Here is a 13462-nt window from a genome sequence, read left to right as displayed (position 1 = left end):
AAAAAATTGTAAGAGAACTTCAAAGAATATAGGAGTGAATTTCGAGGAATATAAAGGGAACATTATATAGATAAAATTTCTAAAAATCCAAGGTGTATTTAAGAAACTGCAGGACTAATTTTAAAAAAAGGAATCCATTACCACAAGTGAATTTAGAAGAATTCAAGTTAGTGAAAAAAATTTAAGAGAATGCTAAAGAATTCAAAAGAATCCAAAGTGAATTCCAAATGAATACAAATGAATTGCAAAAAATATTTTAAAATCTCACCAAATCTATGAAATCCTAAGAATTTGATCACTTCTTGTGAATTAAATCTTAAAAAACCATTAATTTTTTATAAAATCTGGTGAAATTCTATCGAATCTCATGATATCTAAAAATTTCATATCTACCGAAATCAAATTCTACGAATTCATTAGAACCGCATACATTTTTTTAAACCTCTTAAAATACTTAAAAGTTGCTTGAAAAATTGTAATCTTTTGAAAATGCCTTTGAATCTTTTTAAATACCTCGAAATATTTCAAGTCTTTTTAAATATCTTGAAATCCCTTCAAGTCTTCAAAAATTTCTTGAAACTTTTTGAAACACTTGAAAATTCCTTGCAAGTTTTGACAATTTATTATTGAAATCTACATTGAAAATTAATTCAAATCTTTTCGAATTTCCAGAAAATATTTATAACCTGTTGAAACTTTATGGAACTCTTGGATTCTTTTAATTTACCCCGAAATATTCCACAATCTTTTGAAATCCTTTGGGAAGTTTTTTATTTCTGGAAAATTCCTTGAATTAAAAAAAATAACCTTAAATATTTCAAATTCTTTTAAATCCTTCTAATCTTTTAATACCCTTTTAAGCTCCTGAAAATTTCTTCAATTACTTAAAATGATTGAAATCTATTAAAATTTCTTGGGAATCTTTTTAAATACCTTAAAATATGTATTTCAAATATTTGCAAATTTATTCAAATTTTGTGGTATCTTTTAAAATACCCTAAATTATTTCAAATTCTTTGAAATCTTCATATTACTCAAATATATTAAAAGTATCAAGCACTGTTTTAGAATGCTCTAAAATATTTAAAAACCTTTAAAATCACTTCACGTTAAAAAGATCTGTTAAGAATTCCTAGGGATAATTTTTAATACCCAAAAATATTTCGAACCCTTTGAAATTTCCTAAAGATATTTGAAATCCATTAGAATTTTCTTAAACTCATAAAAACATATGGGAATATTTCTAAATATTCTAAAATATTTCAAGTTCTTTGAAATCCCTTCAGATGATTGAAATCAATTAAACATTCCTTTAAATCTTTTTAAATCCTTTGAAATTTTAAAATCCTTCTAAACCTTTCAAAGTTCTTTAAAGTGCCTTGAAATCTTTACAAATATCCTAAAATATTTCAAATCTTTCACGAAGCCTTTAAAACTTTATAAAGCTCTTGAAAATTCATTGGAGTTTTAAAAAAATACCCTAAAATATTTCAAATCCTTTGAAAATTTTGGAATCATCTGAAAATTCATTGGAGTATTTTTAAATTCCCTAAAATATTTCAAATTTCTTTAAATTTTTAAAACCTCTGGAACATTTTTTGAATCATTTAAATCACCCTAAAATCTTTTGAGATCCCATTAAACTTTTTAAAGTTTGAGAAAATTCCTTAGAATATCAAAGAATATCTTAAAATATTTCAAATCCTTTAAAATGTTTGGAAGTTTTTGAAATCACTTGACAATTCATTGGAATCTTTTGAAATTCCCTAAAATATTTCAAATCCCTTTAAACTTTTAAAGGCTCTTGAAAATTACTTGCAATCTTTTAAAAAACTCTAAGATAGTTAAAAATATTTGAAATCCCTTGAAATTTTCTAAGGCTCTTGAAAATTTCTTGGAATTAAAAAAATATCCTAAAATATTTCATATCATTTAAAATTTTTAAAATCATTCGAAAATTCTTTAGAATATTTTCTAATTCCCGAAAATATTTAAAATTCCTTTAAACTGTTTGAAGAATTCTTAGGAAATTCCTTTGAATTTGGAAAAATACTCTAAAATATTTCAAAATCTTTTGAAATCCCTTAAAATTGTCCAAAGCTCTTTAAAAATCCTTTGAATTTAAAAAAATACCATCGAATATTTCAAATCCTTTAAAATATTTTGAAATCGCCACAAACTTTTTAAGACACGTGAGAATTCTTTTGAATTAAAAAAAAATATCCTTAAAGGTTATAAGTTCTTTGGAATAGCTTCAAATGACTGAAATCTATTAAAATACGCTTGTAATCTTTTCAAATACCCTCAAATAATTCAAATACTTTTAAATAATTTTAAATTATTCAAAACTGTTAAAGGCTCTTAAAAATTTCTTCAAATGTTGGAAAAAATAATTTAAAAAAATTTAGAAATATTAATACACCTCAATTCAATAGTGCCTAATCAATGGGTTAATTTATTGAAAGAAAGGATATTTTCATTTTTAAAAGTAACTATAGTAACTTTATATTAAAAAAGTTACTGAAAAGTGATTTGAGAAAAAAAGTCACTAAAAATAACTGGGGTCATCCCTTATTCTTGACAGTTCCTTAAAGAATTTCTTATCGAAATTCCCTGACTTTTTCCTTTTTTTTTTGTCTAAATCCCTGACTTTTCCCTGAATTGTAGGTTTTCCCTGACCTGCGACCACCCTGAAGAAGAATCCCAGTATAATTCATAAGGGACTAAATTGCTAAATTGACTTGATGAAGATGCATGATACACCTTTCGCTTTAAGGTTCAACTCCCGTCCGAAATGAAATGAAAAAAAAACATACACACTGGCCTTACTTTTCAGAAGGTCCTACGGAACGGGGCAATTGAAACAGGTTTTCTGAATAATGATGGCGCCATTCACGCGCAAGAGGATGTTTAAAGAATGTCTCTTCAATTATTCATCCATCCCTAAAAATATACAGTTTTAACGGTTGCGACACTGTTTATATCATATAAAACTCAACACCTAAAAATATTCACGGAATATAATTTCTGTACTGAACGATCTCAGTTGACTGCATTTTGTTGCTACATCAAAGTTAGGGTTGCTACAAAATCTCAATTAAAAAATTCCCTGACTTTTCCCTGACCAATTTTTGATTTTTACTGAGGAATTCTCAAGATATTCAGAAAGTTTTGAACGGGGTTTAAAATATTTTGAAACTTTTTAGGTTATTTTTTAAAATTTCAAGCAATTTAAAAATTATTTCAAAATTTTCAAATTATTTCAAAGGATTTGAAATATTTCAGAGTATTTTTGAAAATTCCATAGAATTTTTCAGTTATTTAAAAAGATTGAAGGAATTCAAAATTTATTTCAAAGGAATTAAAATATTTTAAGGTATTTTTCAGAATTCTAAGGTATTTTCAAGAGTTACAAAAAAGTTAAAGTTATTTTATAAAGATTTCAAGGAATTTTCACACTCTCTAAAAAGTTTCTACGAATTTGAAACATTTTACGGAATTTTACAAGATTCCAAAAATGTTAAATTAATTTTATTAATTTGAAAGGTCTTCAAAGAATTTGAAATATTTCAGGGTATTTTTAAAAATTCCATGGAATTTTTAAGATCTTTAAAAAGTTTAAGGGAATTTGAAATATTTTAGGGCACTTTAAAATAATCTAAGGAATTTCCAAATTACTTTAAAAAATTCCAAAAATTTCAAAGAATTTTTAATACATTAAGGTATTTTTAGAATTCCGAGGAATTTACAAGAGTTACAAAAAATGACAAGTGATTCTTTAAGATTTTAAAATATGGGTTATATTTTAGATGACTAAAAAGATTCCAAGGAATTTTCACAAGCTATAAAAATATTAATGGGTTTTCAAAGGATTCTAAAGGATTTTAAATATTTGAGATTATATTTTTAAATTAAAAGGAATTTTCACGAACTTTATACAGTTTCAAGGAATTTGAAACATTTTACGGAATTTTACAAGATTCCAAAAATGTCTAATTAATTTTATTAATTTGAAGGGACTTCAAAGGATTTGAAATATTTCAGGGTATTTTTAAAAATTCCATGGAATTTTCAAGAGCGTTAAAAAGTTTATAGGAATCTGAAATATTTTAGGGAATTGTAATATATTCGAAGGAATTTTCAAATGTTTTCAATATTTTAAAAAGATTTTGAATAATTTTAGATTTAAATTAATTCCGAGAAATTTTCAAGAGCTTTAAAAAGTTTAAAAGAATCTGAAATATTTTTGGGAATTGTAACATATTCGATGGAATTTTCTAATGTTTTTAAATTTTTTTAAATATTTTGAATAATTTTAGGGTATTTTAATTAGCTCCGAGAAATGTTCAAGAGCTTTAAAAAGTTTAAATGAATTTGAAATATTTTTGGGAATTTTAAAGGATTCTAAGGAATTTCTAAATTACTTTTAAAAATTCCAAAAATTTCAAAGGATTTAAAATATTTAAAGGTATTTTTCAGGATTCCAAGGAGTTTGCCAGAGTTACAGAAAATGTCAAGTGATTTTTTAAGATTTTGAAATATTTTAGGTTATTTTTAAAAGATTCTAAGGAATTTTCACAGGCTTTAAATAGTTAAATAGGATTCCAAACGATTTTCAACATTTAAAGTTACTTTTTTTAATTCATAGTAATTTTGGCGAGCTTTAAAAAGTTTCGAGAAATTTGAAATATTTTACGATATTAAAAAATTTTATAATAATTCTAATTTGAAAAAAACAACAATTATTAAACATAAAATTGCATTTTCAACCCAATGTTTCTATTTTCAAGCAAGAGCAGGGATTTTCAACGAAAAAAATTAATTTTTAACATACCAATTGAATTTTAAAAATAATAGTTAATTTTTCAACAATGTAGTATATTTTTTAATTATATATTTGAATTTTCACCCAACAAAGATATATTTTCAATGAAAATGTTAAAGTTTAAAATAAATACGATAAGTATTCAACAGAAAATGAATTAGTTGATACTAATTATAAATCATTTTAATAATAATTTAATAATTAATAAATATATAAATGAATATAAAAAATAAATGAATAGTTATAAATAAAAAATAATTCAAAATTTAAAACAGTCGAGTTAAAAAAAATTAATTTTCCACAAAACGGATTACTGTGCAATAAAAAAGTTGATTTCATTAGTATCCAAGGTCTGTCGATTATCATATATAATTTATTATCAATCAATAATTAAAAGGTGAAAAATATATTTTTAAAGGATTGCAATTTTTCTAGAAGTCATTCACTAATCTCAGAGATCTTAATCAAACTTGTTATGTAATATCATGAACTCATAGATCATATCACTTTCTGCTTAAACTAATTTTCGAGAATTAGTTGCAATTACTCGATATAAAGTTCTTAACTTAAATACGGGGCTGAGATTACCTTTGAAGTGATGCCATTAGCAACTTGATGAAAATTAACTTATCCTAAACTTTGACTGCCTGTCAGGCAATCCTACTGAGGAGTAGATTAGGTTAGAAATTATGTTATGACGCGCTTAAACTTAATTTAAACATTCTCAGGGTTGCTATAGGTCAGGGAGTTATAAAAAATCAAGAAAAGTCAGGGAATTTAAAAGTGGGCAGGGAAATTCCGAGAAGACCTGAAAAAGTTAGACAATTTTCGATTAACTGAAGTTAAAGCTTATAAAATTCTGCAAAATTAATTACAAGATTTCACTCCCCCTCCCTCTTTCCCGCGTCCCATTACCCTCTTAATTCTTTTTAAAAGAACTCCGCTTTTTCTTCGTGTTTTCCAAAAACGTGCCCTTTTTGAAGTCAATTTTCTTTTGGGATGGGAACAAAATGAAAAAAAATGACCGAGCCGATGTTCGACGTCCCCACTACTGCCTTTTTTGTTGAAAATTTAACTATTAGGTTGAAAGTTCAATTACTTTACTAATTACTAATTCAGTTGGCTAAACATTTAAAAATTTCGTGCATTTTTTTTAATGAATATTTTCACTCAAAATTTAGCTTTTCCTTCTTTTTGTTAAAAATTCGTCGCTTTTATTTGAATTTGGTGGAAACTTCAACTGTTTTATAGAGAATTTCCTTTATTGGCTTAAAATTTCAACAATTTGGTTGACGAAATATTTTCAACTAAATAGTTGAAGAGAAAAACCAAAAAGGACCATTTTTCACAAAATCGTTGAATTTTCAAACAAAAAATGCAACTCTTTTTCAGTATATATGAATTCTTAACCAAAAAATATCATTATTCACCCAAAAATGGAACACAGTTACATTTGCAGTTAAAAATTTGAATTGAAAATTTAAAAAGAAAAATTTTAAGCAAAATATATACATTTTCCACCAAATATTTCAATTTTCAGCAAAAAAAACAACAAATTTTAATAAAAGAATTGTACTGTTTTAATGGAAAATAGAAATTGTCAAACAAAAATGAAAGAATTAAATTTTGAGGTAAAAAAGAATTTTCAACAAAAAAAAAACCAAAAACCAATAATGTAATAGTTGAATTTTTAGGTCTAAAGGTCAATTTTTACAACAACAAAAATAATACAATATTTTAATTTTTAATCATAAATATAATTTTAAACGAAAAAATATGAATTTTCAACGAAATACTTCAATTTTCAACCAAAAGAGGGAAATTCTCAAACAAACTGAAAATATGAATTTTTAACAAAAAAAGTTAATTTTGAACCAAATAATTTAATTTAAAAACCAAAATGGATGAATTTTCTATAAAATTGTTAAGTTTACGAACTAAAAAACGATTTTTTACAGAATACATGAATACTCAACTAAAAAATATAAATATTCAACTATAAATAAAATGTAGTTACATTTTTGGTTGAAAAAGTTAATTTTTAATTTTAAAAAATAATTAATTTTCAGCAAAATAGGTAGATTTTTCAACAAATAGTTGAATTTTCTACTAAAGTGACCAATTTTAAAATAGGATGATCAATCATCAAATAAAATAGATCAATTTTAAACTAAAAAGATGAATTTTCAACCAAGAAAATTAATTTTCTATAAAAACAATAAGAATTTTCAAGAAAGAAAGATCAATTTTCAAGAAAAAAATGGAATATTTCAATTTTAGTTGAAAAACTTAATTTTAAAACCGATAAAAAACGAATTTTCTACAAAGAAATTTGAATTAAATTAATAAAGTTCTAATTTTAAGCGGCCGATTTTTTATAGAGCAGGTCAATGTTCAAATTAAAAATATGAATTTTAAAATTGAAAAAATTTAATTTTCAACGAGAAAGTTGAATCTACAAACAAAATAATTAAATTTTCAACCTAATAATACATTTTTTGACAATCAAAGATAAATTCACACCTAAAAAATATCAATATTCAACCAAAAATTTATCATAGTTACATTTTTGATTAAAAGAGTTAATTTTAAATTTTAGAAAAAAATTAATTTTCAACAAAATAGGTAGATTTTGAACAAATTAATTGAAAAAGATCAATTTTTAATCAAACGATTGTTATTTTCAAAACAAAAAATACAAATTGTCAACAAAAAATGAAATAGTTATTCAGAAGTTAAAAAAAGGATTTTTAACCAAAAACAAAATGAATTTTCAACAAAATATTTTATACTAAACTAATAAATCTTGGGCTTAAAAATATCAATTAAAATTTTTTTAAATTAACTTGCAAGCAGGTAAGTTAATTTTCTATAAAAAATTACTAAATATTAAATATTAAGTCCAAGAAACATATACAAGAAATATATAAATAGAGAAAATAGCAAAATAGAGCAAAATAGAAGAAAATAGAGAAAATTTTTTACTTCAATTGTGAAATTTTAAAGTTGAAACAACAAACTTTCTATAAATCAGTTAAATTTGCAAAACAAAAATATGAATTACAAATGTAAAATTTAATTTTTAACCAAACAGTTACATTTTCAAACTAACAATACATTTTTTGTCTATAACAGGTGAATTTTTATCTAAAAATACAGTAGAAGACTTTTCAGTATGACAATCAATACTTTTAAACTAAAAATAGTTGAATTTACTTATTGGGTTCCATTAATTCAGTTCACACTTACGCTGGGAAAATAAAAAGTTGGAAGGGGAGGAAATAAGGAAAAGCCTGTAAAGCTTGCGTTAAACAAATAGGAATTTTAATGATTTATAGAATGAAAAATAGTTTCAAGAATTAAAGTTTTCTCATATTATCATTATTTAAATAATTATAAAGTTCTAATTCACACAAATAATATAAATAAATAAAATATTTCCTACTATAAATTCCGATAGTGCGTACAGCAATAATTACTAATTGAATCAGTACATTTTTACCAATTATTAATGACAGTATTCCAGCTACAGCAATTAATAGAATTTAACTGACAATCCCTAACATTAAACTGATTCAAATGAAAAGAGTACGGAATTATTTAACTCGTTCCGAAAAATGGTTTAAAAAATTTTACACGAGATAATTCCCTCAATACAATTCGTGGAATTGGAAATAAATGCCAGGGAAAAATTTGCATAGGAGTCGAATGTTATTGAACTTACCAATAAAGCAGGAGAGGACCAGAAATGCAGCTGCACGGGATGTTGCCATTGTGGATGTGGTCTGGATCGAATTTTGTGAGAAGCAGTGGCTGGGGCCACGTAATTGGTGTTCACATTATAGCGCACAGTAAGACCAGGTATTACCTATAGGTAAGGCCTTCGCGACACTCAACAAACTCCCATTATATGTGGCTCGGTGTAATTAGGAGTTAGGACTCAGTCCTATACACACCGGCACTTATGCCTTAATAAGTTTCCTCAATGTGTCCCACTGGTGAGCTTCTCTTCTCTTTCCTAGTTGGCAATCAGAGAACCCGTTATTGCCTAAAAAAAGGTAAGTACCTCGAGCTCAACAAATGGAAGACCTTCAATTCCTTATTTTGCCAGTTTATCAGCAAAAGGTATCACTTTTGGCAGCACTGCAAAATTCTCCATGACTCTTGGCGATTTCTTCTGCAAAGAGAGGTTCCTCTTTAATAGTATGTAGTCAAGATATAGGTAGTTTGGGCATATAATCGAGCGAGCCAGAGACGAAAGACCTATAGGAGCAAATTCTGTTTGATGTGACCGTCTTCTACCTTTGATAACCTTACAAAGTCGACTACTTAGGTAATCAGTTCTTCTGAAACTGAAAATAGTTCAATGAATTTACTTAACCAGGTTAGTACATATTACACGCATCAACAATTCCAGGTTTCACTCTTTAAATATTTCTGAAAATTTAATAGAAGAAATAAACTGAATTTTGTAGAACGTATATCAATCAGTAATTAATTTTATAGTAAATTGTTAAGTATTTTCTATTGCTTCATTATTTTTAGCACCACAAGTGGTTTATCTAGGATTACTTGGAATACTGTTGATAAAAAGTAGATTACCTAGAATTAAAGGTGGGTTAAAAGTAAATTAAAAGTTCATTTCTAAGTATTACCAGGGATTAGAAGTTTATTAGGGCGGATCACAAGTGGATTACCAAAATTGCCCTATACTACTTAGAATATTAAGTTTTTTGTATGTAGGATTACAAGTAGATAACCTAGGATTACAAGTGGAATACTAGTGAATTATCTATGGGTACAGGGGGATTAACTAGGATTACAATTGAATTATATAAAATTACAAGTGGATTATCTATGATTGCCAGGTGGAATACAAGTTGATTTCAAGTTGATTACACTAGAATATCAATTATTGCAAATTGATTATCTAGAATTACGAATGGATTATCGAGGATTACAAGTGGGTTACTGGTGGAATATCTATAATTACAGAGGGATTACCCAGAATTACAGGTCAATTATTTAGGATAACAAGGGATTATCTAGAATCCTATAGATTAAAAGTTGATTACAAGTGGATTACGCTACATTAATTTTTTTTTTTTGAATTATACGTAAATTACCTAGGATTTCCCTCGATCACTCCACAAAACAAATGTATTATTTAGAATTACAAATAGATTACAATTGGATTATCAAGTATCACAAGTGGTCTACCCCGATTAACTCAGATTAATCCGAAAAGACAAGTGGATTATCTAAAACTACAAGGGGATTATCTAGGATCTCATGTGGATCACTAGTTGATTGCAAGTGGATGATAATAAATAACTTGTATTTAGTTGGATCATAAGTGAATTACCTAGGATTGCCCTCGAACACTTCGCAAAACAAATGTATTATTTAGGATTACAAGTAGATTACAAGTGGACTACCCCGACTAACTTAGATTAATTCGAAAAAACAAGTGAATTACCTAGAATTACAGGTGGAATAAAACTGAATTACAAGTTTCTTTCCAATAAATACTAGACACTACAAGTTGAGTATAGCCGATCACACGGGGATTACCTAGAATTCTCCTGCATTACTCAGAATAATAAGTGTTTTATGTAGGATTATAAGTAGATTACCTAGGATTGCAAATGGATTATTGGTGGACTATCTATGATTACAGAGGGAATAACTAGGATTACAAATCATTTATAACAAGGGATAACAAGGGATAATCTAGAATCCCAGATAGATTACAAGTTGATTACAAGTGGATTACGCTAAATTAATTTTATTTCTTTGTATTACCAGTGGATTACGTAGGATTGCCCTCGATCACTCCGAAAAACATGTGTACTGTCTAGGATTATAAGTAAATTACCAGTGAATTATCTACGATTGAAATTAGGTTACAAGTGGATTACTCTTCAAACATTCCTACAAATTTAATAGATGAAATAAACCAAATTTTACTGAGCAGTATATCAATCAGTAATTAATTTAGGTATGGGTATTAGGTATTTACTGTTAGGTATTTTTTTTAATGCTTCATTTTTTTCAGTATCACAAGTGGATTATCTAGGATAACTTGGAATACTTTTGATAAAAAGTGGATTATATAGGATTAAAAGTGGATTATATAGAATGACAGGTGGATTAAAAGTGAATTATAAGTTTTTTTCTTAAGGACTACAAGGGAATACAAGCTGATTAGGACCGATAACTAGGGGATTACCTAGAATTGTCCTATGTTATTTAGAATATTAAGTGTTTTTATGTATGATTACAAATAGATCACCTAGGATTACAAGCAAGTTACTGGCGGATCATATATGATTAAAGGAGGATTAATTAGGATTACAATTTAATTCTCTAAAATTACAAGGGAATTATCTGTGAGCCCAGTTGGAATACAACTTGATTTCAAGTGGATTACACTAGACTCACTGTATTTCTCTAAGTAATAAGTGGATTACCTAGGATTGCCCTAGATCACTCCGAAAAACAAGTGTATTATTTAGGATTGCACGTAGATTGCCAGTGGAATATCTAGGATTATGCGCGGAGTACCCCGACTAACTTATATTAGTTCGAAAAAAAATTGGATTATCTAGAATTGAAAGTGAATTATCTAGGATTACAAGTGGCTCATCTAGAATTACAGGTGGGTTAAAAGTGACTTACAAGTTGTTTTTCAAGGATTACCAGAGACTACAAATTTATTAGGGCCAATTACAAGGGGATTACCTAGAATTGCTCTCTATTATTTAGAATAACAAGTGTTTTGTGTAGGATTACAAATACATGACACAGAATTACAAGTGGATTACTTGTGGATTATCTGGAATTTCACCACTGGATTACTATTAAATTATCTGCGATTGCCCTATGTTAGTGCGAATCACAAGTCTATCGTCTAGCATTACAATTATATGGTCTAAGTTTAATATTGGATTACTTCGATTACTGCGGAAAACAAGTGGACTATTTAGGATTAGAAAGAGATTTTCTATAATCCCAGGTGCAAAACAAGATTATTACAAGTCGATTACACTGGAATACTTGTATTGCCTGGATAATGAGTTGATTACCTACGGTTGCCCTCGATTACTGCGTCTGATAAGTGTCTCGTCTAGATATGCGGGTGGATTACAATTGCATTACAATGATTACAGCGGGTAACAACTTGATTACAGGGGATTACAAGTAGATTATCTAGAATTTTTCTGTAATAGTTCGAATAACAACTGAATTAATTATAATTACAAATAGATGAATTAAGATTACAATCTGATTACTAGTCGATAATCTATGGTCACAATTAAATTATGGAGGAATAAAAGTGAACGATCTAGGATAACAATTAAATTATCGAGGATGACAAGTTTATTACCCTGAAACACTTGGATTACTCAGGATAAAAAGTGGATTATCTAGAATTACAAGAGTATTATCTAGGATCCGAGTTGTATTACAAGTGGATTACACTAGATTAATTGAATTTATGTAGAATATAAATAGATTATTAAGGATTACCATGGATTACTCCGAATAACGAATGCATTGTGTAGGAGTACAATTGGATAACTGGTGGATTGTTTAGGATTAGAAGTGGCTGAAAGAGGATTACAAGCAATTTATCTAAAATTTAAATTGGATTTCCCCGAACTACTTGAATTACTCCTGATAATAAGTGGATGATCTCAAATTACAAGACAATTTTCTGCGATCACAGGTAGATTATAAGTGGATAACACTAAAATACTTTTATTTCTCCGGTTTCTTAGTGGATAACTTAGGATTGCCCATGATTACTCTGGATAAAAATTGTGTTATCTACAGTTACAAGTAGATTACTTGTGAATTATCTAGCACCACAGTTATTTAGGATTGCCCTTTATTAATCAGAGGAAGAAATGTATTGTGTAGGATTACAATTAGATTACTGGTGGATTATCTATCAGTACGAGCGGGTTAAGGAAGATCAAAAGTGAATAATCTAGAATTTCAAGTGGATTGCCCCGAATGAATTCAATTACTCCGTCTAATATCAAGTGAATTATCCAGAATTACAAGGGAATTATCTGAGATCTCAGATAGATTATAAGTTAATTACAAATGGATTACATTAGACTACTAGGCAGTCTGATAGGTCCCTGAAAAATGAAACACGGAGACGTTTTTTTGGCCAAAGTCGGTTTTATTTTTCAACATACTCTCCTTTTAGGTTGATACAGCGAGTACAACGATTTTCTAACTTTTTGATACCGCCCGAAAAGTACTCGATCGGAAGGTCTCCAAAATACGCCTCAGTTTCAGCTATGAGTTCCTCATTTGAGTAAAAACGCTTACCGGTGAGCCATCTCTTCAGGTTAGGAAACAAGTAATAGTCGCTGGGGGCCAGCTTTGGTGAATACGGTGGCTGAGGAACAATTCGAAGCCGATTCCATGCAATTTTGCTTGTGCAACCAAGCATGAATGAACAGGCGCATTGTCGTGATGATAAAGCAGTTTTTTCTTCTTCAAATGCGGTTTGTATTCGGCGATTTCGATTTTTAATCGGTCCAATAATGATGAATAGTATGCTCCGGTTATGGTTTTACCTTTTTCAAGATAGTCCACGAATATTATGCCATGTGC

General features: G+C 27.7%; 1 protein-coding gene across 3 annotated transcripts in view; it reads right to left on the bottom strand.

The window, feature by feature from the left end:
* The window catches only part of LOC117176863 (cysteine-rich motor neuron 1 protein-like), an 805857-nt gene that overhangs the window by 676726 nt on the left and 115669 nt on the right, over positions 1 to 13462 (bottom strand). For all 3 annotated transcript variants that reach the window (XM_033367216.1, XM_033367214.1, XM_033367215.1), the window contains one exon: positions 8550 to 9002. In XM_033367216.1, coding sequence (XP_033223107.1) covers positions 8550 to 8598 — 49 coding nt within the window. In that variant the 5' untranslated portion in view covers positions 8599 to 9002. The remainder of the gene's footprint in view (positions 1 to 8549; positions 9003 to 13462) is intronic.

The sequence above is a fragment of the Belonocnema kinseyi genome, chromosome 7 (assembly GCF_010883055.1).
Source record: "Belonocnema kinseyi isolate 2016_QV_RU_SX_M_011 chromosome 7, B_treatae_v1, whole genome shotgun sequence".
NCBI lineage: Eukaryota > Metazoa > Arthropoda > Insecta > Hymenoptera > Cynipidae > Belonocnema > Belonocnema kinseyi.
The sequence above is the reverse complement of the archived record's forward strand: the minus strand, read 5'-3'. Positions and strand labels throughout refer to the sequence as shown.